This window comes from Salminus brasiliensis, chromosome 8, assembly GCF_030463535.1.
Source record: "Salminus brasiliensis chromosome 8, fSalBra1.hap2, whole genome shotgun sequence".
NCBI lineage: Eukaryota > Metazoa > Chordata > Actinopteri > Characiformes > Bryconidae > Salminus > Salminus brasiliensis.
In genome coordinates this window covers 15,518,854-15,544,884 of record NC_132885.1, presented here as the reverse complement: position 1 = coordinate 15,544,884, position 26,031 = coordinate 15,518,854, and the positions used below count along the sequence as shown (strand labels likewise).

The 26,031-nt window shown below is 40.3% G+C and overlaps 1 protein-coding gene across 8 annotated transcripts; it reads right to left on the bottom strand.

The window, feature by feature from the left end:
* Positions 1 to 367: 367 nt before the first annotated feature.
* mbnl2 (muscleblind-like splicing regulator 2) lies at positions 368 to 25,439 on the bottom strand. Of its 8 annotated transcripts, none has more exons than XM_072685769.1 (11): positions 25,042 to 25,439; positions 18,566 to 19,301; positions 10,805 to 10,969; positions 9,888 to 10,097; positions 9,471 to 9,707; positions 8,608 to 8,661; positions 8,087 to 8,240; positions 7,772 to 7,807; positions 7,332 to 7,376; positions 6,423 to 6,520; positions 4,127 to 4,242 (listed from the first exon to the last, which is right to left on the bottom strand). In XM_072685769.1, exons 2-11 carry the CDS (start codon positions 18,737 to 18,739, stop codon positions 4,228 to 4,230), a joined length of 1,188 nt encoding a protein of 395 aa, XP_072541870.1. In that variant the 5' UTR covers positions 18,740 to 19,301; positions 25,042 to 25,439; the 3' UTR covers positions 4,127 to 4,227. The 8 variants fall into 8 exon arrangements, with proteins under 8 accessions (XP_072541872.1, XP_072541875.1, XP_072541870.1 ...); XM_072685770.1 differs by lacking the exon at positions 25,042 to 25,439 and adding an exon at positions 24,026 to 24,152; XM_072685773.1 differs by lacking the exon at positions 8,608 to 8,661.
* Between the last annotated feature and the right edge of the window lie 592 nt (positions 25,440 to 26,031).

The following is a 26,031-nucleotide window of genomic DNA, read 5'->3' as shown; positions in this document are numbered from 1 at the left end:
ACCTCGGTTTAATCAAGAGGCTCAGAAGTCCTGTGGTACAGCTATTGTAATGTTTACACTGGTTTAATGAACACATTCACTGATACAGCTGCACAGTAGAGCTGCAGTACTGTTAACACTGGTTTGCAAGTATTTGTGTGGTAGAGCTACAGTAATGTTCACACTAGTTTAATGAAGAGCTTCATGAGTGCAGCTGTGTTATGTTTTTCAGTGTGTTTAACACTTGAGGTCTGTATATCATGAGGAACATGCCTGAGTGATTAAGCTTGTGTCAATTGTGAAGCATGCCTGTGTGCTAGTACTTGATAATGTGTGTATAACATGTTTATTACAGCCTTTATTATAGTCACAAAATGGCAAACCATGGTACTCATTAAAAGATTTTATTCATTTTTGTGACAATACAGTTTACATACTGTATGTTTAGGGAACCAAAGCAATAAACTACTTAATATTACATAAAAGAGAATATAAAAAGTCCTAAAAGGATCTTATAATGTGTGGCAGAACCAATCCGCATGAAGTTTGACTGTTTGTGATTCCTCCCCTGATAGTGGCGACGTATGGAGTCTATGGAACAGGGTGGAGGTGAGAAAATCCAACACTGCGCAAGTAAGAAATAGCTATGTCTGTTCTCCACACCTAGGAATCACACATCTAGTCTCTACTCCATTCAAGGGATCTAAGCCCACTTGTTCACTCTAGCTATGGAGAACAGGCTTCAGAACAGAAACAAAGGATGAATGGCCATCAAAGGAGAATTTGTTGTGTCTATCGCTTTCAACTGCCACCTCCTTTAGCATCAGGTTGTTGTCAGAATATTCCTTTAGGGAAATTTTTCGTTAAGGATTAGGAGATCAGATACAATCTTTTGTATTACAAAAAGCTTTCAAAGAACATCTGAAAACAAGAAATGGTAAGAGCATCACAGAGAAGATAAGGCAAACATCACATGTGAACAGACTACTAACTGGTTGTAAACCTGTCCAGAAAGTGTTTCAACAGTCAAGAGAGAAATCACATTCTGAATTTCTGATCCACCAGACTGATACTAAGAGAGCAGAAGATACATCGATACATAAGTGGGCCACATTCATATATTCAGTAAAAGATTAGTTCAGCACTGAGACGTAAGACACCAGGCTGAATCAAGCACAGAATTTTCCTTGTTATGCTTTTCTCCGAGATGACCACAACCATTCATAATGCCAGGGATGTTGGATCCTTCACAGTCATGTAAGTGATGACACACTGCTCTTATAGCATTAGTACGCTGCTTTATAACAAACTCCGATGCATGTAGGCTTCTATCTGGACACAGGAAATAAACCTTGATTTACGTTTACTGTTTGTTTTTGTTTTTTTTTTGGTAGAATAAGTGAGAAACTTAAGACTAATATCTTCTCAACAGCTTCTTAAATAGCATGGTCCATCATGACAATAAGGCATAGAAACTAAGTATTTTCCAGTAGTAGGGAAAACGTCATACTGAACCTATCGTCTTAAAAAAAGAAAGTAACCACTTACAAAAACACAATTTCATTCATAGCAATTCTGAACTGTCACAATTAACAAATTAGTACTGTTCTAAAATATTAGCACACAAAAGTGAACTTCTAAAAAATGAAATGCAATGTTCATCTTTAGTTTGACATAATATGAGCACTTTTCCAGCCTGGCCTGTGCTGATGCGTCCTGTGGTGGGTGGGACTGGCAGGCTGTTCCTCTGGGCTGGCTACTCACTCACTGCTCACCTTCTAGGCTTCCCTCTTTGACAAAATGAGACTTCGGTCTATAATTACACACCTCTAAATCCCAAAACATTCAACAACTATTTTGTTAAAGTATTAGATTCACAACAGTATCATCGAACTACTTTCAGTATAATCCAAATTAGTGCTTCACCCTGTTTAGTGAGTACATTGTAGCCCACCAAAGTGGAGCCCAGACCCTTCCCCTTCCTCCGCAATGTCAAGTGGCTTAAAAGAGGGAGGCAAGCCTGAGTTGGCCTTTCAAAACATCATCAGAACAACAAGGCCCTACCTCAAATAAATTACATTCATTTCAAAAACAGAACACAACAATGGTCCATTAACAACAATCAATACCGCAACATTACATAATAGTTCTCATATATCTTATCACAACATAAATTATCCTCAGGCATCGACTGCTGAGAGGTTAAATGAGTAAAAGTTTAAGCAGTGCCTTTGTGTATCTAAACTGAAGATTGTCTAAGTTCTCACATGGCATTATATCTCCGCCCTGAATTAGAACACTCTCGAAAGCATACATACAAACACACGCCGAGACACAGAAAGAAAAATGACGACCGTCTACTGAATGAAGACGCATTGTAAGTCCTATTAACAAAAGAGCAGTTAAGCATTATGTTGAGTACATGGTAAATTTATTCACACACTGTAGTGAGTGAAAAACCTTGAGATGGTGTTCTAGGAAACCAAATAAACATAAGGGTGAATGTAAGCATAAAGAGCTAAACGAAAGGTTTAGAAAGAACTACCATATCTGTGATTGTTACCCAATTCTTTTACCCAGGGAAGGTTGTGCATTCTGTACAGCAGGTGTTTTTCAGCTTTAGAGACACTGGCCTGCAGTCTTTCCTTCTCTATCACATGATTCAACCCATGAAGGGCTTGATAATTATATGATGAGCTGAATCACGTGTTAGCAGAGCAGAGAAAACATGAGCCACACTGGGACTCCCAGACTGCAGCTGTACACTCCTGCTGTATCCGACATCATTTTATGCTTTTACTTTGTAACATATTAGCTTAGCTTTGTTACTGTTTCATCAAAGGGCAAAAGAAATTCTAAAGAAAATGTATACATCCACATCCACAACTTTTCATCCTTTTTTTGTTTTGTTTTGTTTTTACAGATTGACACATTGCAGCAACATAACTGAACATGAACAGTTCAAATTTGTCTCCGTTAGATGCTAGTTAGAACTTTGTTAGGCACTTATACAGAATCAGAACAGAATAAATACAGAAAACAAAACCAGAAACCAGGAACAAGATGAACTCAGCCCAACTTAGCTCAAGTGAACTCAGCTCAAAGTGCTGGGAATTCTAGAACCTGAGTCCAGCTGTGGAGCCCAGGCTTACTAACTGATGTTACACTACATCACAATACATACAGACACGCGTACACACACACTAAGTCACACATTTGCACGTCATAGTCTCTTGGTTTCTCCGTCTTTTTCACTCTTCCAATGGCACAGTATCAAGAGAACAAGAGAACAGCCTCTACTGTGGCGAACTTTTGACTCATTCAACGGTTCCAACTACAGGAATTCTAAAAGAACGGCTGCAGCAATAAACCTCAGATTCACACTCAAGTCTTAAAGGGTTCAAAGTCACATGTCACTATTCTGTTTGGCCACTGTTAAAGGTCAGAACGTTGTTTTTTCCCCCCTCCCTATCAGTAATTTGGCAAACAGAGTAGCCGTTCTCTCAGTTCACATTGCAGAGCTGTAGCAGTGACCATTTGGTGGCGCTGTGGAGCTCAGAGAGTTCAGCTCCCTCCATCAATTCTCCTGCGTGGCTTTGACATGCTCGGCACTAGGGTATCCAGTCCGTCCCTGCCGCCCGTCCACACTGGTAAACTTTTATACGTCAGTATCTATGCGCTCAGTTAGGAGGGCATTTCTCACACTGGGCTTATAATAGTCTTTCTAAAGACACTGCCTTAAAAAAAAAGGAAAATAAACTTACACAGTAAAGCAAGTGTTGAATTAACTTACTCAACACTAGTGATGGTACTGTGTATAACTGTATAATATATAATGTATTAAAATGTACAAGCAAAAAGAGTAAGGTTTTGTTCCAGTAGAACTCTCCTAGAAATGTATACTTAATATAATTACTTTAATTACTTACTTGATATATATGTAAATTTGTACAATATATTTCTTGAATGTAATCCAATAGGCATTATCTAATGGTAGGACTATATGTCTATATATATATATATATATATATATATATATATATATATATATATATATATATATATATATTACATATATATATATATATATATATATATATTTATATGTGTGTGTGTTGTGTGTGTGTATGTGTGTGTATCAACATGCATGTAGCTGTAGTTCTGGTGAGTTGAGGATGTCATGTCCACACACTCGTCGTCTAAGGAGTGTGTTTATGTTGCGCTGGCACTCTGTCCCTCTCCTGTGCTCTATTTCAAAATGATCTGTTTCAAAGAGAAGAAAGAGGCATGTTAAAAGAGACACTACCCAAAACTACCCAAAAAAAAGAGAGAAAAATAACCAAACGCTAAGAACTGAAACCGATTATTAGAGCTCTGTTTTGGAACAGAGTTCAAATAATTACATGGCAGTGCCCTGAAATTCAGGCAGTTAAATATGCCCTAAAGGGTTAAAACCAATGTTTCAGTCACACAAAGTGCCTCCAACTGCGAGTCATGTTTTCTATTGAGTCGGGGTGGAGAAAATGAGTGGTCTTACAAGTACACATTTACAAATGGACTTAAGGGTTTGAATGTATGTTCTACCTCTGATTGTCACACAGAAGTAGAAACTTGGGTTTCAATCTCTTCATATCAGAAAAGGCAGAGATACAAATGTGTTCATGTGGATTTGTAAAATACTGAATGCCACTAAACTGGAGTGCAAATTCATATTTTATATATAGTCCCATTCTCATTAATCTAGTTAATCTTTGTAGATTATCTGAGGCGACTATGCCTTAAAATATTTGTCTTTACATGTTGGAGCTCACTAAACAATCTGCAGATGTGCAGATCCTAAACTTCATATCAACAAGTATTTGTGTAAGCAGACAGAGTATCATATCCTGAACATATCCGGAATATTATTGTTCATCCTTTACAGTTTTGGTCATTGTTTGACACTGGAACAAATTAATTATATAATGACAAACACATAATTATGTAATACAAATTAAATGTAATTATGTAATCACAATGATCACTCTGCACTTCTAGAGGTTAGTATCAATAGGGCCCAATGCAGACCTCTGCATTCTTTTCTATAGCTGTAACTGTAAATTCTACAAATGCTGGGCATTGAAGACATTGTAGAGCAATAAAATATCTGAACATAATTATACATGATACACTGGGTTTTAGTGATAAACAATATGCTTTTTTTTAGTAGTCCGGTTTAGCTGGATGTACAGCAGCAAAAGGATGTACAGCAGCAAAAAGACTATTATATTCTAATCGTAGGTCTGAGGAAGTACAGTGTATAACAATACAAAGAACACAACACCTGCTTCGAAATGCAGCTTAATATATCCAATAGACCCTTTTCTCATACAATATTCTGGTTCTTTATTTAAATGTACATATTAGTACAATCAAACTTGATTAATGGGGTGCTTAAGAACGTTAAAGACTAGGTGTTAAGGAGTCTCACTTACTATTTACATATCACCTCTGCTTAATTCCAGACTGATAACTAGGTCTAGCCATGCTATCTCTTAACTGGAAACTCATTGAGCTGAAGGTCGTGATAAAGGTTGGGTGAGTCATTGGGTGGACAGTCAATCCCACAAATTCATTTGTGGTGTTGTGTCTGGAGATTAGAAAACTGCCACCTGGTTTCAGACATGCATCTCCTTTTTGATTTTTAAGCTGACGTGTCAGTAAGAGCCTGGGGAGCAACCAGCAGAGGGCAGTGATACATGGACTATGAATTTGCAGGAACATTTCCCATTCAAGACAAGCTCCATAAACCCACAGCTATAAGCAGCTATTCCTGAGCTTAATGGTGCTTCCCTTTATGACAAATTATTGAGTCCATCTGTTTGGTTGCGTTCTCTTGTTCTGCCTCCAACCAGAGAAAGCGTGCCAGTGACAAGGGCAGCTCAATAAAGACAAACGCATGCAAAACAATGACATAAATGAAGCAGCAGAACATAACTACAGACTGCATGAAGGGGGAGCTCTAAACAGTTGCTGTGTTTGAGGTGGCAGGATCTGCTTAAAGGCCAAGACTACCTATAGCAATATAGAGCAAGCAAGAGCCATACTTCTAAAACCAATTGAGGCCCAGAAAACAGGGTCCCCCACCAAATACTTTAAAGGCATACACAAAACACTTTTTTTACACAGCTAATTGGTTTAGAAAATTCCATAAGCTGCAATAATGGAATTGGCTCTGGAGGGCCATCTACCAGTATAGCAGAATGTGACCTGTGTTTGAAAAGCAACCAATAAGCTATCAGGAAACACTTCTTGATAGCTTATATCTGGAAATGGGTTTGTGCTGAGAGAGAGAGAGAGAAAGAGATGTCTGGTCTATGTAAAAGACGGTACTGCTGCAGGTCAGCACTTGTTTAGAACTAAGTAGGTGGGGACAGTGAGAGAGAGCTTGTAAAGGAGCAAACCTGATTGGCGGTTGCCGCGGCGGCAGCAGCAGCAGCAGCGTAGGGGCTTGCAGCAGGAGCGGAGGCAGTAGCGGGCGGGGCACTGAGCATCATGGGTACTTTTTTCAGGAAGGGAACCATGGAAGCAATGAACAAGGAGGAGCAGCGTTACGGTAACCACAGAATCGTGTGGGATATGTCTGCATGTGTGTGTGGGTGTGTGTTTGTATCTAATAAAAAGGTAAAGCCACTGTTAAATCAGACCAGCAGATGGCATGCAGACAACAAGCGAAGCAGAAAAGAGAGGGAGAAGAATGAACGAGTCAGATGTCTAGATCATAATTTATGCCTTATTATTTCAATTTCTTCATTGTACTGGTTTAAACTGTATATATATATATATATATATATATATATATATATATATATTTGATAACAGAAAATAATCAATAATACTAGCACTGATGCTTAGGAATTAAGAATATAGTCACTGTTTGGGTAGGTGTAATGAAGAATGTCAGAGGGTCAGAACACAAAGAAACAGACACACAAACACACATGCATACATGTGAACAAACACAGACAGAGCATAATAGAGTCATAGAGTCATTTTTAACTTTTTGCTGTCCCATGAAAAAACATGTATCTCTAATTATTAGTCCGTTTTACGTTTTCTCCATTGTTTGAACCATGTAGTTGCTCTGTACACTATGTGAATAATTTTAGATGAACAGACCCAATAGAAATGTCCTAAAATATAAAAAAATAAACTCTTATTTTACATTAACTTCTAATTAAAGTTTTACCTTCTCCTGTAAAGTCACAATTTTGGAGATACATGTTTTTCATTGGAAAGTGAAAACTTTGCACTACCACCAGCCAAAAACTAAAAGTAAAATAAATAAGAACTACAAGATAAAATATAACCACCTAACAAGTGCTTTGCACCGTGACAGCACAGACCAGCTGACGGATCTAAATATGGAGTGTATAGTTTAGTCATGACCATCAATTAGCAGAGTGACTGAATCATCAGCTGTTGATCAAGGAGTATAGTATTTCTCCTATTAGTACAAAACAGGACTTGGTAGTGGTAGTGTGTTTGACGACAAGGAAATGGAATGACTGTGCTGACTGATAAACCAACATATAAACAAAACGCAGCTGGCTGGATACATCGGATCACTGCTCGTTCACATTGCGGATGGTATGTATTCTAGGGTTAACAAGCAATTTGAGAAGCCCTATGTCTTAAAAACCAACTGCGAAGTCTAGTCATACTTATTTTAGCGTGAGAGAAGATGAGAACAGGGGAGAGAGAGAGAGTGGTCATTGGAGTAAGACACTAAGTAAGAGCAAGAGAAACATACCGATGCCCGGTCCAGGAGACATGCACAAAACTGAGCCTGGAGCAGCAGTGGAGAGGAAAAAGAATTAATACAGCCACCCAGTTACAGAGTGCTTGACACGCTTCTGATCCACAGAAGCCAAAGCCCACATGGAGACGTGGAGTGAAAAGAGCTGTTAGGCAGAACTGAGGATTTAAGGACTGTGAGGATCTTTACAAATGTGAAGTGTGGAGCACAGACTGAGACAAGGTGCATCCAATCCGACATAGTGCATATGACATACAGCATTGAGTTTAATGTGTGTATTTGTGTAAATGTGAGTTTGTTTGTATGTACCTGTAGGGAACAGTGCAGTAGAAGGCTGCAGTGGTGTGTTAGTGAGAGCTTGTTGGTAGTGCAGAACACTGGGGTTTATCAGACCACCTGGCCCTCCAGTCTTATCCAGAGCCACTCGCTTAGCCAACGGTTGTAACATACTGTGAGGAAACGCCTGAGATAGAGAGAGCAAAACAAAGAAAGAGGTACAAAATCAATGGATGGCATATTGAGGAAACACTAAACACAGTTACACTGATTCTCACAACCAAGTAAAATATCACCCAATATATTCCCTTCAAGTTAAATTATGCTGTATTAAAAAAGTACTTTAAAAGGCAGAAACATACACATATGACTGCTTAAGCCTGTCAGACTTGAGGATTTGAAAGTAAATCTTTAGCTGAGGGTACATGATGTCACACGTACAGGATGAGCTTTACTGTATTTCAAATGAAGAAGCAAAATCAAATCTGCGAGGGGCCACAGTACAATAACAGTGATTTAAGACCATGCAAAGCCAGAGGTGAAAGGTGAAGTACCATGTCAACAGTTGCCTCGAGGGGTCGCTTCAGCACTTTGGCACTTGACTGAGTCTGCACACAGCACGCAGCCAACACATGATGGCAGTGGGCCAATGGGAGTCAAGCGTATTAACATACAGCAAGCACAGGTGCATCATGGGAACAGCATTGCATTGTGGAGAGGTGAGAGGAAAAAAAAAACACAAAAAAATGAAAACCTGAATGCCGTTTACTACATAAACAATATGCATGCACACAAACAAAACAGGTTTAATCATTGTTATCGTCGTTTAGTCCTAAGCACAGTTTTTGTTAAAAACAGGAGCTGCAGAAACACTATTACAGCATGAAACTGTAAATACTGATGATGCTTCATTAGTCACTTAACAAGACCACGACAATCCAATGGAAAGTTGATATATTATGATAAATCATGATGTTAAATGCCCCCTATAAAACACACACACACACTCACACACACAACATTTTACACGTTTTGAGGCTTGAGCTGCCGGCATGTTTTAAGATTAACTAATGAAGCATGAGCAGCGACCATGTCTGATAGCAGTTGGCCTTCGATGCTTTTAATGGATATAAAAAAGCGGCAGCCTGTTTATTCTGTGCAGATTTGACTGGTGTGCTTGAGGGGGGTGAATTTAGACTGCCATCACCAGCAGCAGTGCTCTGTTTGCTGTGTAAAGTTTTGAGTCTTGTATTACAGTGTGTATGTGTATTGCATGTGCATGTACTAAATTTCAGCACAGCAGGGGCAGCAGCAGCAGCAGTAGTTCCTGGCTTTAGGGGGGGGGGGTTGGGCCTTGTGTATAGGGTGTAATGGGTGTGTGTGTGTTCAATGTGTATGTGTGTTTACCAAGCCTCACCATAGCAGCAGCTGCAGCAGTGCTCTGGGTGCTCTGAGAGCTTTTGAGGCGTGCCTGCAGATGAGCCGGAGGGTGGAAGTATTTGCACTTCTCTCTAGAGCACCGGCTCTTCACGTAGTCCATGCACACCGTCACTGTGTTATCAGTGCTGTCAATCATGGGGCTGTCGCTTGGGTGGGCAAACCGACAGTCTGTCTCTCCTCTGGAGCAGCTCCCTCGCTGGAACTCTCTGCACACCTAAACACATACACACACAGCATAGCACATGCATCAGTGGTAACCTTCAGATCAACTAAAGTGTTAGGGCTGCATGAAGGTCTCTGTATAACTGTGTGTGTATGTGTATTGTGTATCTGTGTGCGCCTATGTACACTTCTTTAGTAATAACTGAGGATAACCCTCTGTGTTTTTCTGTACCTCCAGCTTGTCGGAGCGCAGTGCTTTCTGAGATGATGAAGAGGAGTTTGAGCTCTGCACCGCTACCGCAGGGTTTCCAGGGACTATAACAGGGCTGCTCGGGAGCATCTCAGTTGCAACCAGCCCCATCCCGTGAGGGACAGAAGAGAGGTAGGGGGAATAGCTGATCCCGGGCCCTGGCCCCAAACTCTGGCTAACAGGAAAAGAAGACTGCAGAGACGAAAACACAGAGATCAAGGTTTAATCAGGAGAGAAATATAACAATATTTCTTACACAAGATAAATCTTCAAGGGCCTCAAAATCCAAATTGCAATTCTATCCAAGTTGAGTAGCAACACACTGCCAAAGAACTCAAGGACTCAAGCTGAGCTAAATTCGCTTGCCAGAATTCTACGTTTCACCTAAAACCTGGCAAAGACCACTTTGACAGACTGACTGTGTATAAACAACCAAAGATGTCTCTGTAATTGTTCCAGAAAAGATGTTGAAATGATTCATTTGCAGTAACCAAGCACAATAATATATTTTTATGTAGGCTGCATTTACCAAAACATTCATATACAAGTGGATGGAAGCATCAAGAAGCTTTGTGAAGCTCTCAATGAGGTGAGTGATATGACAATATTTTATTGTTACTGTAATAAATTCTGTTATCTTGTAAAGTAAAATGCTTTCTAAGCATGTTGTGTAGTGCAAGGAGTAGAATTAGCCCTTATACAGGATGTAACACAGTGAATCACAATGCTGTATGGCAAACTCAGTTTAAGGTTAATAAAACCTTATGTTTTAAAATGTTTTAAAAAAAATGACAGGAACAATCAAAGCTGAGCTACGTTTAGCAAAAGACTGTAGGCTTTATCATGCTGTGTAGAACATCAGGTCTGAGAGAAGCAGGGGTGATGGAGGTGGGGCATACCACAGCAGGCAGGCTGGATCCTGGCAGCATGAACTGCATCTGCTGTGCCAGCATGGCTGCAGCTGTCTTTTGCTGGATCAGGTTGTTCCTCCCATTGATTTCCAGCTGACTCTTCAGGTGAGATGGAGGGTGGAGGTATTTACAGTTATCCCGCGAACAGCGACCCTGAAATGCAAGGCATGCACTCAGATCAGAGAATTCCACACTGTTGTTCCTTGCTCCTAGCTCTTAGGCAGGTTGTTAGTGATGTGTTTGACAGTGCTTACTTAAAAATAACCATTTGGTACCCTGGATAAGTGGTAGCAAGTAACTCCGCTGTGTGAAGAACAAAGATTACATGGTTTATGTAGCAACTGGTGTAGCGTAGTGTGTAAAAACCCTGCCCTTGTAGCACACTGGGTTTCAGTTTTATGTCCAGGCAAGCTCACCTGACTACACCAATAAGTCCTTGGGCAAGACACCTCACTCTGCATTTTCCTACCTGTGTAACATTATTCAAATTACCATGACTCTGAAGCTGTAAAGGTAAAATTAGTAAAGAATGTAAATGTACATATGTGTATGAAAGTGTGACTTCATATACACATATACACTATATGGACAAAAATATTGGGACAGTACCACAGCTCAATACTAGAGAGCTTTACAGCCCTAGGCATTAGGCATGGTGCCAACAGGTTCATGTTTATCTGCTCCAAAGAGTCCTATTCTATTGGAAATACTTCTCTACGGGGACTGTGTACATCTGTATCAGCAATAGGTGTAACTTAAAGTAGCTGAATGCATTCATTAGAAGGGTCATTTAGTGTATGAATGTAAATAATAATAAACTAGAATGAAAGTGTGTTTCTGAATAACAGTACACCGTTTCGAACATTACTTAGTCCAAGGTAATAGCACCTGTCCTTTCAGTGCAGGCTTTCTCACTGGAGAACTGTTGTGTAGCCGTTAAGAATGGGCCTGTTTAGCAACATGACAGTCAACATCAGGACATATAATTTGCAAAACATCTGATTGTGCATGTTGTACGTTGAACAAATGCAAATACTTGAATGCAATCTCTATGTGTAGAGAGACTAAGGTTTCACAAAGTGGGTCTGTACCAGAGATAAGGTACCAGCAGTATGCAAATCAAGTGCACTTCCCTATACTGAGGCTTTTGGTGCAGAGTATATACTAGACACACAACAGTGAATAAGTCAAAACCTTACATATTTGATTTGACTGAGTGGTAGCAGAGCCTGGCTATTCACATGCTGTCATGCTAGTCAATACCCCAGCTTTGAACCAGTCTACACAAACGACATAAAAGGAAGAGCAGAAACGGTCAGTGTGTGTGTGCCTGTGTGTTGTATGTGTATGTGAACTAATATCCCATGCTCTTTGGAGAGAGTCCAGTTGATTATACTGAAATATGAACAGAGCATCTCCTACAACTGCACTGTTTTTAAAGTCTAAAAGACTGTACTGTAAAATTACAACAACAAAAAAGCCCTAGTTTTTCCTCCCACTGTTAATACACACAAAATAATTAAGGGTTATTAAAGCCAGGAGGAGTTTAAGCAAACACAACTAATTTCATAAACAGATTAGGATTAGTGAACTCATTAAAAACTCACCCTGGTAAACTATCTTAATGAATATCCATTCCACTGTTCAGACTTTTGCCTCATAACTCTGCCTGGGATTCACCCCCCCCCCCCGAGGAAGTTAGCATTGATTAGGCTGTTTTACAGATTGGTCACTGATTCCTCTTATGACCTCGTACTTAATCAGCAGCCTGCTAGCGTTAACTGTTTATGTCATCAGGCTTCAGAGTGTGGTTCCGGATTACGGTTCTCTTAGGCCCACCTCCAGCCGACCAGCTGGCTCATGCATGACCTCAAAAAAGCTCACAGTCTTTAACTTTCAGCCTGGCACGACAATATTCATATTACAAGCTAATGGTTGAGGGCCCATTATGATTTTAGCACTTATGTGGTAGTTTGATTGAATTTAGGTCCTCTGGGTTAAACTGCCCTGTGTGTGTGTGCGTATGTGTGTGTGTGTGTTTCAAGTCAGCTGACAGGGCAGTTCAGAAATAAGGCACTGCTTTGTGAGGAGGAATGTCTTTTCTCAAACACACACAACTGTCTGTATTGCATTAGACTGAAAAGTATTATAGCTGAGCCAGAGAAACATTAACTGTTTGGTGAGAGCTCAGAGGGGCCTTTCACATTAGAGTCCATTAAGCAGAATCTGGTCCTCTTTCAGGAGAAAGGAAGGGGGGGAGAAGTCAGTTTCCTACAGAGGTCCATAGGTTTATATGACTGCTCCACTGATGCAAATACAGTGGGAGCATGTGTGTGACTGTGTGTCTATGTGGGCATTAGTAAGAGATGCAAAAGCTACCAGGAACTTTCTACTGGCAAAATAAATCATGTTACAAAACCAAGCTCGTTCAACTCAAAAAGAACATGTGTAATATTTTTTTAGATTAAAAAAATAATAAGAAACCACCAGCCTTGGGGAATGCACTGGAGAAAGATGCTAGACAGAGCAGAGATACTGTAAGACAACAATGGGTCTTATTCACCAACCGGTCTTAAAGAAAATATTTTTAAAACCTACTTACACTATTTTTATGCTGATTCTGACATTCACTAATATTTTCTTATTTGAGATTTGTTCAATTTCTGACGACACTGGGATCCATCATTATAAGAGCATAGCTGCGAACAATTCTTAAAAAAACACATCATGAATATGAATGTTAGAATTTTTCTCAAGAACAAATTCAAGACAATTATTAGGAAGATATTGTTCAATGAGGTCCAGTGTTTTTTTCCATTTCAGTCTCAAGGTTAAAGGAATACAGTGTGTCACAGCTATTCTCACAATGTAGAGTTCATACTGTACTTATCTACATATGTTTTATTAGCATATGTCAGAATCAACACTGTATTCTAACCACAAGAAACACTCTATATATCAAAATGTTTGTGAACTCCCCTTCTAATAAATGCATCCAGATACTTTAAGTTGCACTCATTGCTGCTATTAGTACTGCTAATAGAATAGAACTCTCTGGAGCAGAAAAGCTTGAACCTATTAGTGCCATGCCTAATGCCAGGTGTGGGCTAGAGGGGGGATAAAGCCCCCCAGCATTGAATGTAGGAATGATGGTGCTTCATCCTAAACGTTTGTGGGGTGGTGATCATCCAACATCCTGACTTCTCACATAGTAAAAAGCCTTTCCTGGACAGTAGAGATGCAAGATGAAACTGTTTTAACCCCTTAAAGCAGAAAGGCTTATTACACACTAGGGTGTATTATTACGTAACTACAGGGTCTAGTGGGGCTATTATTTGATAATGTTTGTTATAATACTTGTTATAATACTTTTGTCTCGCCGGCGAGCCATAGGCTGTTTAAAGAGGTTAAAACAATGAATGAGAAATTTTGTTCTTATACTGTATCTTGTTAAAATTAACATATTTTCCATGGTATATAACATAATAATATTTATAATAATAATATTTCTCAAGCCTGGCAATTCCACACACTCTACACACACTCATATCACAAGCAGAATATCTAGTTAGGACATTCATAAGTTACGGTAATCACCTGCAGATAAACACAATGGTAGCACAACTAGAATTTCGAGTTCTAGACAGTAAGCGTTGATATGATAATCACCCAGGGAAAAACAACATAGGAGAACAGCAAGAGTGGTGATTTTCAGCCCAGGAGTGGCTCTAATTAGAGTGTAATTTTACACATTAGTCTGAGAATACAGCAACAAAACTGACTGCTGAAGCAGCACAATAGCACCGCTAAAGCCTCTTCTCCGTGGCCAAACCGTACACACTCAGCATTCAATAGCTGGATAGCTCTCGCTCACTCAGTTAAATTAGGTCTCTGGGCGTTGTCACACTACAGCAAATACTGTAATTTTCATAATACTTTCTCTAGACACCAAGATATTTCACACATCAGTCAACTTGTGGGGGAGGTGATACATGGCATACAAATAAAAATCACTGGATCCCGCACTGCTATACCAACAATCTGGTATGTTGAGTTGAAATACAGTGTGTGACAAGAAAAAATGTAGACAACACGGTTAGGTGCAAATCATACAACCACGTACTTCGGTGACACTGTTTCATTCGTACCATGGTTTTCTCACACCCACATACGGTATCTACTATTACACACCTCTATTTACGTTATCTGATAGAGATGGAAATAGAGATGTACTGATGAAATTCTGAAAATTATGGACCAGTGCCAATCAAGCAATATTTCCAGCTCTTCAAATGCTGACATGATACACTGAAGTGTAAATAAAGATGATATCAGGCCTGGAATTAAGCAGGTTTAGCATCTTTGCAAAATACACATTCAATATTAGTTCTTGTCTGCACTTGGCCAATGGAATATGGACTAATTTAAAGGTAACATTGCTAAAAAATGTAAATATTATAACAGGATAATGTTGCAGTTATATACCAGCACATTGTAAATGCAGTAGTAGGCAGTGTGAGATCAATGAAGCCATAATTTTGCTGAAATAAAAAAATTGTCTGTAACGGAGATGTAAGTGATTTAGCAGAACGCAAATCATGTGAAATTCAGTGTATGTAAAATTAACTGCTACTATAAATCAAGCACTGTTACAATGCTTGCTTAGTAATATGTTGACAGTCTGATAACTATAATACAAAATATACACTCTGTTTGTAATCCTATTCAATTAACAAAACAAATAAATGTATTTTTTTTGGACTTTCAGTTATTGTATGCTTAAATCAAAAACAGAAAATAAAACTTGATTTTGATATTAAATTTGTTTGATTTATGTGACCCGGACATTACTGTCTTTATACAGCTTTACTTAATTGAGGAGCCTTGAGGAGATCTAATCATGTTGCTGTCAAGCAAGAGCAAAAAAATTGGCAGGACCTTCCAGGTATTGTCGTTTCGTCTCAAAATACAACATATTTAATGTTATTTCTTTCTTGTTTGCATTTGAAAAGGTACACAACTCTGTTTTTAACATAACACATAGAATTTTTTCTAAAACTGCAATTACTCAAGACATTACAGATAACATGCAACACACAAAATTCTATTCTTATTCCGGGTCACACAAATCAGACAAATTAAATATCAAAATGTAGTTTGGTCCCAGTTCCGTTTTTCAGTTTCCATCTCGATTTGAGCATAAAACCGAAAGTATGAAAAACATGGTTTGTTTTTTTGGTATCATATGAATAAACAAATAAGAACAAAAACATATTGTCCAATTTTAGATTCTCAACTAAATATAAAAAGAATGAATGAAACACAGACTGTTAATGCCTTTAATTAAACATCTGTCTAGCACTGAATTAGGTGACAAATGGTCATGAAATGTGAGATGAGAGAGAGATGTGTAGTCACAGCAAATGGCCTGATTTGGAATGGGGACACGGTGAATGGCGTTTGCTGCAGTAGACAGGATGCTGAATAACCCTTGACCTTTAAACTGTGCAACCATCCAGCACCTGAACCAACACTCACCATGTGCTGATTTCCTGGCACACAATAACAATGACCATGTTCTTTCGTATATATATATATATTTTTTTTTTTTCCATAGACTGGCAGAAATGCTATTTAAAAAGCAGGCAGTTTTCAATCCTCAACCAAATATCTTTCTGATCTGGTTGATAGGAAATAGAAAAGACCCAATATAAAGGACATGAAATCACAGCTGGTCAAAGTAGGTTTCTACCTTCAACAATAGACTGCAATTCTCTTTGCTGCTACTGTAGCTTACAGTGTGTAAGGTACCTCATAGCTTGCGAAATCTACCCTGACGCTTAATGACTCACAGCCTTTACGTTATCACTGATCATTCCTAGAGCAAAGATAGACAGGAAGGTTTAGAGAGATAAAGAGAGAGAGAAGAGAGGGAGCGACAAAGAAAGATAGAGAGTCTGCATAGGGGAAAGAAACAGAAAGCTCTCTCCTGAGAGAATACAGAGGCTGCTGCTCTGCACCACAAACACTGGGTCTAAAAGCACTATTGTTCCACCCAGAAAATCAACACTCCATCCAGAGGATCATTAGAAAACCTGAAAATAATATGTTTCAAACATGCTTCAAAATAACTAGCCTAATTCAGTCTTAATCTCACAACAAATAGCCTAATGTTTCATAATCAGATTAGAGCGATTTAAGGTTTAGACACCAATCAATAAGGAAGGATTTAGAGTTCAGAATCAATCTATTTTTTATACAAAGAAGCAGTCAAATGTGCACTCAGCAAAAAGATGCTTCAAATAGTTCTTCAAGCGATGCAGCAGAAGAACCATATTTGAAAAGACATCTGTGAGTATTAAGAACCTATTAAAATAAAGAATCTACACTTAAAATTATAAATTGCGATATTACCAACATTACCAACACATCTTTTATGGCCTTGCTCAAAGAACCTTTTGTAGCACCTTATTTTTAAGAGTGTATACCCACATTTTGCTGCCATGTCTTTGCATGCATCATACAATACAATGCATCATATAATTTCCTGAGATCTTCTGTATCCCTCATACATGACGCACACAGAGATCGTTTGTGTTTCACAATAAAAGTAAAGAGCAAATTGTTCACTTGAACGCAAACATTAACAGTAAAAAGCATTAACCAGTCTGAAATATGCTTGCGCACTGAGCTTACCACCCCCCCTTCACAATTCCCCAGAGACTCTCTCAGAGAAAACTGGCTTTCAAACAGAGACTGACTGACAGCCAGCACAAACAACACGGGCAAACAACATTACAACAAAGCACAGAGAGAGAGGGAGAGAGCGAAAGAAGGAGAGGGAGAGGGGGAGAAAAAAAAGGGAGGAAGGGAGATAGAGCAGCAGGACATGACGGGGTCACAAGAGGTAGTGTACTGTCACCCTGACTGAGGGCTGTGCCTATGTGTGTGTGTGTGTTTGTGTGTGTGTGTGTGTGCGTGTGTCTGTGCAGCCTACACAGAACCAGGCCTATGTTTTAATGCCATTAGTCTCTAAGACGTGTGCTCAGCAGCCCAAAGTGATATCATCTGATTCAGGTTAAGGAAGGCATATTGAGTGCACAGTGCTGTCTAAGTAATACAGGGCTGCTATGTAGGACATGCAGCAGAACAAACACATCTCCTCCTGTCTTTCTGTCTCTGTCTCTTTCTAAATACCACCCGCGTCACCTTTAGCCATTGAGAAGACCTGCTACTGAAAACTCGCTCCGGTGTGCACAGGGATGTTTAAAGGGCAAACTAGGATGAGGGCTGGGTTTTAAACTGCAGACAAACCACTAAAATGGTGGCAAGAACACTGCATATTGGAATTAAACACAGTACGTCACGACTGATAAAGCGCTTATACGTGTTCATATTAGTTCACAACACAACACAGAAAGGAACATTTATTGTACACTTGAAAAAAATTTGACATTTTATATCATATATCTTGTTTTACAGTGCTCATATTTTTCATGAAATCATTGAGATTTCTGTCCCTATTGCTCAGCCTGAAGAGAACTCTAGCAAAGTAATCCAGCAGGACAGATCAGCACCGTGCAGGACAGAGAGATTAACTCAGAGAGAGAGCGAGAGAGAGAGAGAGAGAGTGTATATCCCCATTAATCCCAGAGGACAGCAGTGTTAAGGTCCTTACATACAGCTGGTGTACAGTAATTATTAAAACATTGTTTGCGTTACCTAAGCATACACCTTAACGCTTCTTACCTTGAGGGAGTCAAAGCAGGCGATGACTCTGCCATTGTCCACCTGGCAGCTCTTGGGTGGGTGAGCGAACTTGCATTCTTCGTCACTGCGAGAGCATGTGCCTCTCTGGAACTGCCGACACACCTCCAGGGTCAGCCACTTAGTGTCACGCACAGCTGGCAATGCCACAGACATGTTGCTGACAGTCCAGGGAAACGGACTAAACAATCAGAAATCAGACGATCAGATACGGGCACTTATCCACTACGTTCAGACTGTCTGACCGTCGTCTTTTAGGGCAACAGGAGAGTGTGAGTGGTTGGTCTGCTTGAGAATCACAAGTCTGTCTGTTTGACTGACAGGAGATTGTGAGGTGAAACAGGCATGTTCTGTGGCACTCAAAACAGGAAGAGCTTCAGACTGCCTCTGGCTGAATATTTCACTTTAATCAGTACAACGTAATGTTCCTTCAGAGCCTTCAGAGCATGTTCCCTCGGCTACTCTAAGAGACAGCTGGGTTTATTATTTCCTCTTCTCTTTATGCTCTCCTGGCTGTGGCTGTTAGCTGTCCTGCTAGACCGTCGGCTCCTGTGGGGTGGACTGAATGCTGCAGTCAGGTGGAGAGAGGGGTGGTTTGAGATGGAGGGATTAGTGCTCTGACGGAGGTGGAGAGAGAGGAGTGTGGGTGGTACAGTCAGACAGAGACCAGAGATCAGCTACGCGGGGAGTTGTGTGAAAGGCACTTCCTAATAAAGGTCTGTGAGGAAACAGAGGCAAAAAAAGAGAGAGAAAAAAATATTAAAAACACAAAACATTCTGCACTGTGACACACCACATCCACGAGCAGCCCACCCTATTTTAAAATGTCAAGTGATCACTGTAATGAACTATGAGGAAGGTCAAGCACACATAATTGACCTATCCAGGCTCTGCTCTCAAATGCGTTCTATCATAGCAAAGGCTGCAAGGTTGGACAGGCTTTACAGACCGTTAGCAAAAGTCCAAGTCAACCTAACGTGAAACGGTACATTACAACTAGATTACAATGTTTTTACAACATTTGACTTACTATGAGATTTGTTTAGAGGTCACACCTTCTAATGAATGCATTCAGCATTCCAAGTTGCACCTACTGCTGACAAAGATGTGCAAATGCACACATACAGCTTGTCTAGTCCCTGTGGAGAAGTGCTGTCAATAGACTCTCTGGAGTAGATAACCATAAACCTATTGGCGCCATGCCTAATGCCAGGCGTGGGCTAGAGGGGTAAACCCCCCCAGCACTGAGCTGTAGAGAACTGTGTCCTCTGGATTGTTGGTGCTCCATCCACTATTTTTATTTTTGGGTTGAGGTGGGGTGGTGATCATCCAATGTATCTAGCAATGTATCTTCTCTGAACAGTAGAGACATTTACGCCAACAAAAGCAAGATACACTGTTTTAATATCCTTCATTTTGAATGAAACAATGAATAAGCAGGTGTACCAATACTTTTGTCCATATGGTGTACATTCTGTAAATCTTGTCCAATCTGGCAGCAGTATGAATGAGTATGTTTGTGTGTGTGTGTAGCATGTCTTGGTTAGTTGGCTGACATTTGTATGATTTTTCCTGAATTGAAAGGAGGTTTGGAGATAAGGTACCCAACCACTGACTCTTCAGGCTATGATCTCTGAGCTAACACCAGCCTGGCAGACCTGTATCAGATCAGGACACAGCAGAAATCCTATTAAATCACATAGTCCTTGGAGATTTGCTGAATAGAGAGTGAGCACTCACTTCAGAGAAATCAGGCTAAGACTGCCCAGCAACAATCAAACACGCAATCACAGGAATACATACCGCTGGTACTGATACTATCAGACTTGGGCTCAGTTTCCTAAAAGCACTTACAGCGTTAAGATCATCTTAATTGTTGGAAAGAATGTTCAACATGAGAGCCTACTTAGGCTATCATCACATGAGGATCAGCCTTGGGACAGATGCAATATCTTAGCCAGCCAAGTTAGACCCAGCCAAATGCCAACACAAACCTCAAACTGTAATGTTGCTGTGACAAACAATGGTCATATTTCTGAAATGATAGCATTACAATATATAAGATATGTAAAACCATGTTCTTAACTTTAGGGTGTATGCTAATGGAACAGTAGCTGTGAAGTAATAACAGTAATAAATCAGTAATGTAGAGTCGCTGCTGTTGGTTCATTCATTATGGAATGAATGTTCACACTGAAAAGGGAAGCTTACATTTTAAACGGTGTAAAAATACTAAACAAAAAACACTACAAATGGAAAGGTTGCAAGGTTTTGATATTACTCATGGTATTCAAAATACAGGTAAACTAAACAACTAAAAAGAAGGTGCTCTTACATGAAACCTCAGGACATAATACTTACAGAGAGTGACCTGTAACCTTTTAAAGCCTATCTGAGCTTGCTCCAGATCACTTGGCCTAGTGGCTGAGAGACCATGTTGTGTTAAAGTGCAGTCTGGGCAGTTCTCAGCAATCTGAGCTCATAATGGCAGGACACCCGAACAGGCCAAATCTTTAATACCTGCAATCACATTGTCTGCCAGCAGAGACAGGAAGTGCTGAGGACAACAGACACTAAGTGGACTCAGCTAAAGGAAAAGAGCGATCATTTAGAGTAAACACCCCCAGCTGTAGTTTAAAATATAGCTATAAAAGCATGTTACAACCCAAATGTTTTATTTAAGTTGACAGAGTTAAGCAGCTGTAAGGTCATGCTGCATGTACCAAGGTACAATGGAAAAGTGCCAAGCACGCTAAATGTAGATTGATTTTGGAGAACAGGGTAAGTCATTGGCTATGACGCTGAGAACACTACTGTAATGTCAATCTGACACTAAAGTATCTCTCATCTCTTTCTCTCTCTCTGTCTCTGCATGCACATACACCAGCCTCCTGCTGATTGGACTGATAAATCTGACTTTGATTGATTAATGCTACTGACCTTGAGCCAGTCTCTGCCTGTGTTTAATGAAAATTTAATACCAGCTGAGCTCTTCTGCACCACATCTAAAGTAGGATGAAGCATGTGGCCTACTTACTGTACTACAGAATACCTACTACCATCTATTCAGATCCTCACATTCACTGACATAAATGTATATATGTGTTCTCTATGTAAGCATACATATACTAGATGCCAGTAAGTGATCATAGTTCAGTCAACAGGAACAGGGCACCAAGTCTTCCCATAACCGTGGGACAGTTATAACCTATTTCTTGACAATAATTCAGTCGTCATCATCAAAGTAGTTATTTTGACAGACCAACACACCTGATTAAAATGATCCCACCTCCTCAATGGTGGTTCTGTTGTGTCCCAGGGTGTCGAACTGTGCTTAGCTGATGTGAATGTGAACATACCGCTTAGTATGGAATTAGCCACAGGAGCTAGTTTAATACAGCAGCAGTGTAAGTAGGCCACATGCATCACCCTATTTCAGATGGGCATCATCTCACTCATCTAAATGAAACTCACTTTGTACTCCCGAAGGATTAAACCATAATTGGGGCAATTGTGTTTTTCTTTCTCAAAATAACTTAAATACCCAGAAGACAGTGATGGGACCAAATAATATTTGCAAACTAAAAGTCTGTATTCAGAGAAAGAAAGCTTTCATTACCTTACAAAACATGTACATATGTGTTTCTTGTCTATTGCTGCTAATAATCAGCACTGCCAGAAGTCAAATGCGGCACGCATACTTACTTACTGTAGGTGCGTGTAAACAGTAGATTTGACCGGATGCAGGTGGGCAGAGATACTGTTTTACATTCTGCTGCTCAATATTCTGACCTTTGGCTCTGTGTGGGTGTTCCAGTGTTTTTCCTGCCGCTCTTTGTCAGAATCACTGGGACTGCAGTACGAAACCAGTGAGTGTGTCAGGGTTTTTTTTTTGCTATGATAACTGGCTCTGATGTGTGAGAGTTATGGCCTTGAGGAAAAGACCCGAGATAGAGAGGTCCTGAGTATTGAGATTTTTCAATATGGAACGGGCACAGTAGATATCTGCATAACATTTTGAATAGCCAAAGAATTTACAATATTGCTTCCTTCTCAAACAGACAGTTCCACACATTTAATTTGCTCTTTTATTCATCTACAAATGAAGATACTTGTTATTACATATAAACTGTAATGAAAACACATTTTTCTTTTCTAATGCAAACTGAAGCAAAGGCGGTGTGTCCTTAATACTTATATATGTATGTGGTACTTGTAATAACAAGGGTTTATTAGGAAAAGAGCCAAGAATGAGTTAATGTTAATTAATATGATATATATTCATATTCAAATAGTTCTTAATATAAGAGCCAGTTTATGTTATATGTGTTATGATTTACATTTACATTTACAGCATTTAGCAGACACTCTTATCCAGAGCGACTTACAAAGTGCTTTGCTATTTACCCAAGAAAAGCCTTAGCTAGTTAGAATAGACTAATAATTCAAAAGATACCTCTAAGCTTAGATATTGCTAAACACAATACAATAAGGCGACCATAGAACTATTCGTCCAAGTACTCTCTGAAGAGGTGGGTCTTCAGTCTGCGTTTGAAGACAGCGAGCGACTCGGCCGTTCGGACACCCAGGGGCAGCTCGTTCCACCACTTTGGTGCCAGAACAGAAAAAAGCCTGGACGCTTGTCTTCCGCGGATTTTGAGGGATGGCGGGTCGAGCCGAGCCGTACTTGAAGCTCGAAGGGCTCTTGGTGCGGCTCGGCTTTTGACCATTGCCATCAGGTACGGAGGGGCTGGTCCGTTCTTGGCTTTGTAGGCTAGCGTCAGGGTTTTAAATCTGATGCGGGCAGCAGCTACAGGGAGCCAGTGGAGAGAACGCAGCAGTGGAGTGACATGGCTAATGATGCTTATTTAATGTACGTATTGCACAATTGTACTCTACTACAATAATTACACCTTTATGAATTAAAGATTAAAATAAAAAATGTATGGCTCAGGTCATGTAGACGTGGTGATAATGTGCAGATGAAGCTGTAGCTGGGTGTTGTGAGCCAGAGGCAACATGTCTAAATTAGGCCAGTACTGGACTGCATTGACAAAAACAGATCAAGCCTGGTGCTGTATCAGAAATGGCTTGGAGACTATGGCTAGGTATAAAATAACAGAGCTACAATTCTCCAATGCACTGCTACTAAAATATCATGTGAGCGTAATGAACCACACATGGAGTTAATGCGAGTCTGGCCTATAATTAAGGTCACTATCGCTGGACTATTGGGAGGCAAAGGTCATGTAATAAAGCAAGTTATAATGAGCAGCAAGTCAATTTTTATCAGGAACTAAACATAACACTGTAGTCTAGTGGAGAGGACATATCTGTGCTTGTTCCAAGTTCATCCAAGAACCTATGTTATTAACTTATCTTCTCTCTGTCACATGCTTTTGCTCATCTGAAATCTTCAAAAATAAAAAAGTGTTTACCCACCACACAAAGTGCTTCTTCTTTCTCTTGTCTTCACTAAGAAGAAACTAGCACACGTATGAGGTCAAATCTTTCTGGTTTCCTGTCTGAAGTGAGAAGGTGTAAATATGGCTGTCATTCCCAAAACCACTCCACAATCTCAGTCAGATCCGAAGCAGGACTCAGGTCTGATGAAATCAAATCGAAAGCTAAAGCACTGAGGACTTAGCTGCTCAACCTCACCCTTCCTTTTGCTCCAACATTTCCTGAAAGTCCTTCCTGCTCGGACTGTAGTAGCTCTGGGCTTACGGAGGAAGTCGCGTTCCCCTTTAACTGAAACACAGCCTAATCTAAACATGACATCTAAATCTCAGTAATAAATAACTTACTGAGGTTTATGCAGATTACTGAATTCTTGTACTAAGCTAGCTACTGATTAAAATAGTACATAATATATAATTGATGCTATACACACCAAGCTCCAAAAAACAAACTTTACAAATCCTGCGTCGCAAAAGGGCGCAGTTACGCTAGCTACCCTCCCTCTCATTATACAGTTATTACACAGTTGCTATTAATTGCTGTAAGTTTTAGACCCGGCAGTGACTGGGCAGATTTGAAATGGCATTAAAAGGTATCTAGCTCGCTGGGATATTCGAGTTTGTTCTACATGAACTAGGGATAGGTTTAGGAAGAAGTTGGCCGGTATTTCGTGTAGCCTCCAGCTAGCTAGCACGACCACTGCATGCAGCTAGCTAACCAAGTTGAAAACAGTGTGCGAGCTAACTAGCTAGCTAACTTACCCAGTTAGCATGGCAGCTAGCGTTACACAGGCGCTAGCTAGATAGATGTCGCCCGGTCGGCATTCACTCCAGCATGGTTGCGTAATTTTACCTTTACACCGCCTCCCTTCACCAGCCTTGTTTTCTGTACACACCTCGGTACTGTATCTACACAGACAGACACAAAACTGCCCGGAAAGAGGAGAGCAGGCGAGTTAGCCGGCGCCTGCAACTTGCCGCAGTTTTTCACCTGCTTACCTCATCGCCACGAATCTGCCCTCCGCCAAGCGCTGCTAGCCACACCGACAGTCACGAAGCCCAGACGGCAACCACCCAGCGCGGACACAGCAGAAAAGTGGAGGCGAAAACATTCGCTAAAAACGATGCGGTTCGGTGAGAACTCGACGGACTGTTCAGACAGTTCTCGGTTGCGAGATTTCGCTCCTCGCTGCTAATTCGCCACTTTTTTCTCCCTGCGCCGACTTCCCCCGAGCAACAAGCATTTGACAGCTCGAGTCTGTTTTTTCTGGAAGAGCTCGTAAGTTGCAAACGGGGGTTCCACCCTTCGCCTGTCGGTAAATACCGGAGGCTCAGGGGCCGAATGAAAACTCGACGAGCAATAATGAACTCATTTTTATACGTTAGCTCGGCTTTTGTTACACATTGGCTGAAGAAAAGTTGTTTTTCTGATGTGCCAAGCTTCGGGATACCCCGCAGGCCAGTAAAGTGGTACGATCCGAACGAATGTCAGCAGCCGTGAGAACGGCCTTCTTGTTGCCAGGGTAACAGTGATGCTGTAGAGTAAACGTAAGCAGTTATTTTCATCACATGAAACGTGATGAGCCTGAAGGGACTGGGAAGCTATTGATAAACACCAGTGTGTTGTCCTTGTCAGTGCCATTGTGGTAAAACGCCGATTTATTTGTGATGTTTGGCTTCATCATGTTGAGTGAAATCAAGGGCGGGACTGAGAAGTGTTCAGGGTTGTCCACAGCATATGGAGATGGCAACTAAAGAGTAAAATGTAAAATAAATGGGGAAAAAAACCTTGTACTATGGCTGCATTGGAAAATCCTGCAAGTGCTGCCGTTTAGCTGTCTCTTTTTGCTGCGTTGGCTGTGTCAGTACAAGCCCTTTCCAGCAAAATCTCATCAGCACTTAAAGCACTGTAATCAATTCATTAAACACAGAGCACCATTTTGTTTGGTTGCCCTGAACAGTTGGCATGTCAGATATGATGGTGTCCTG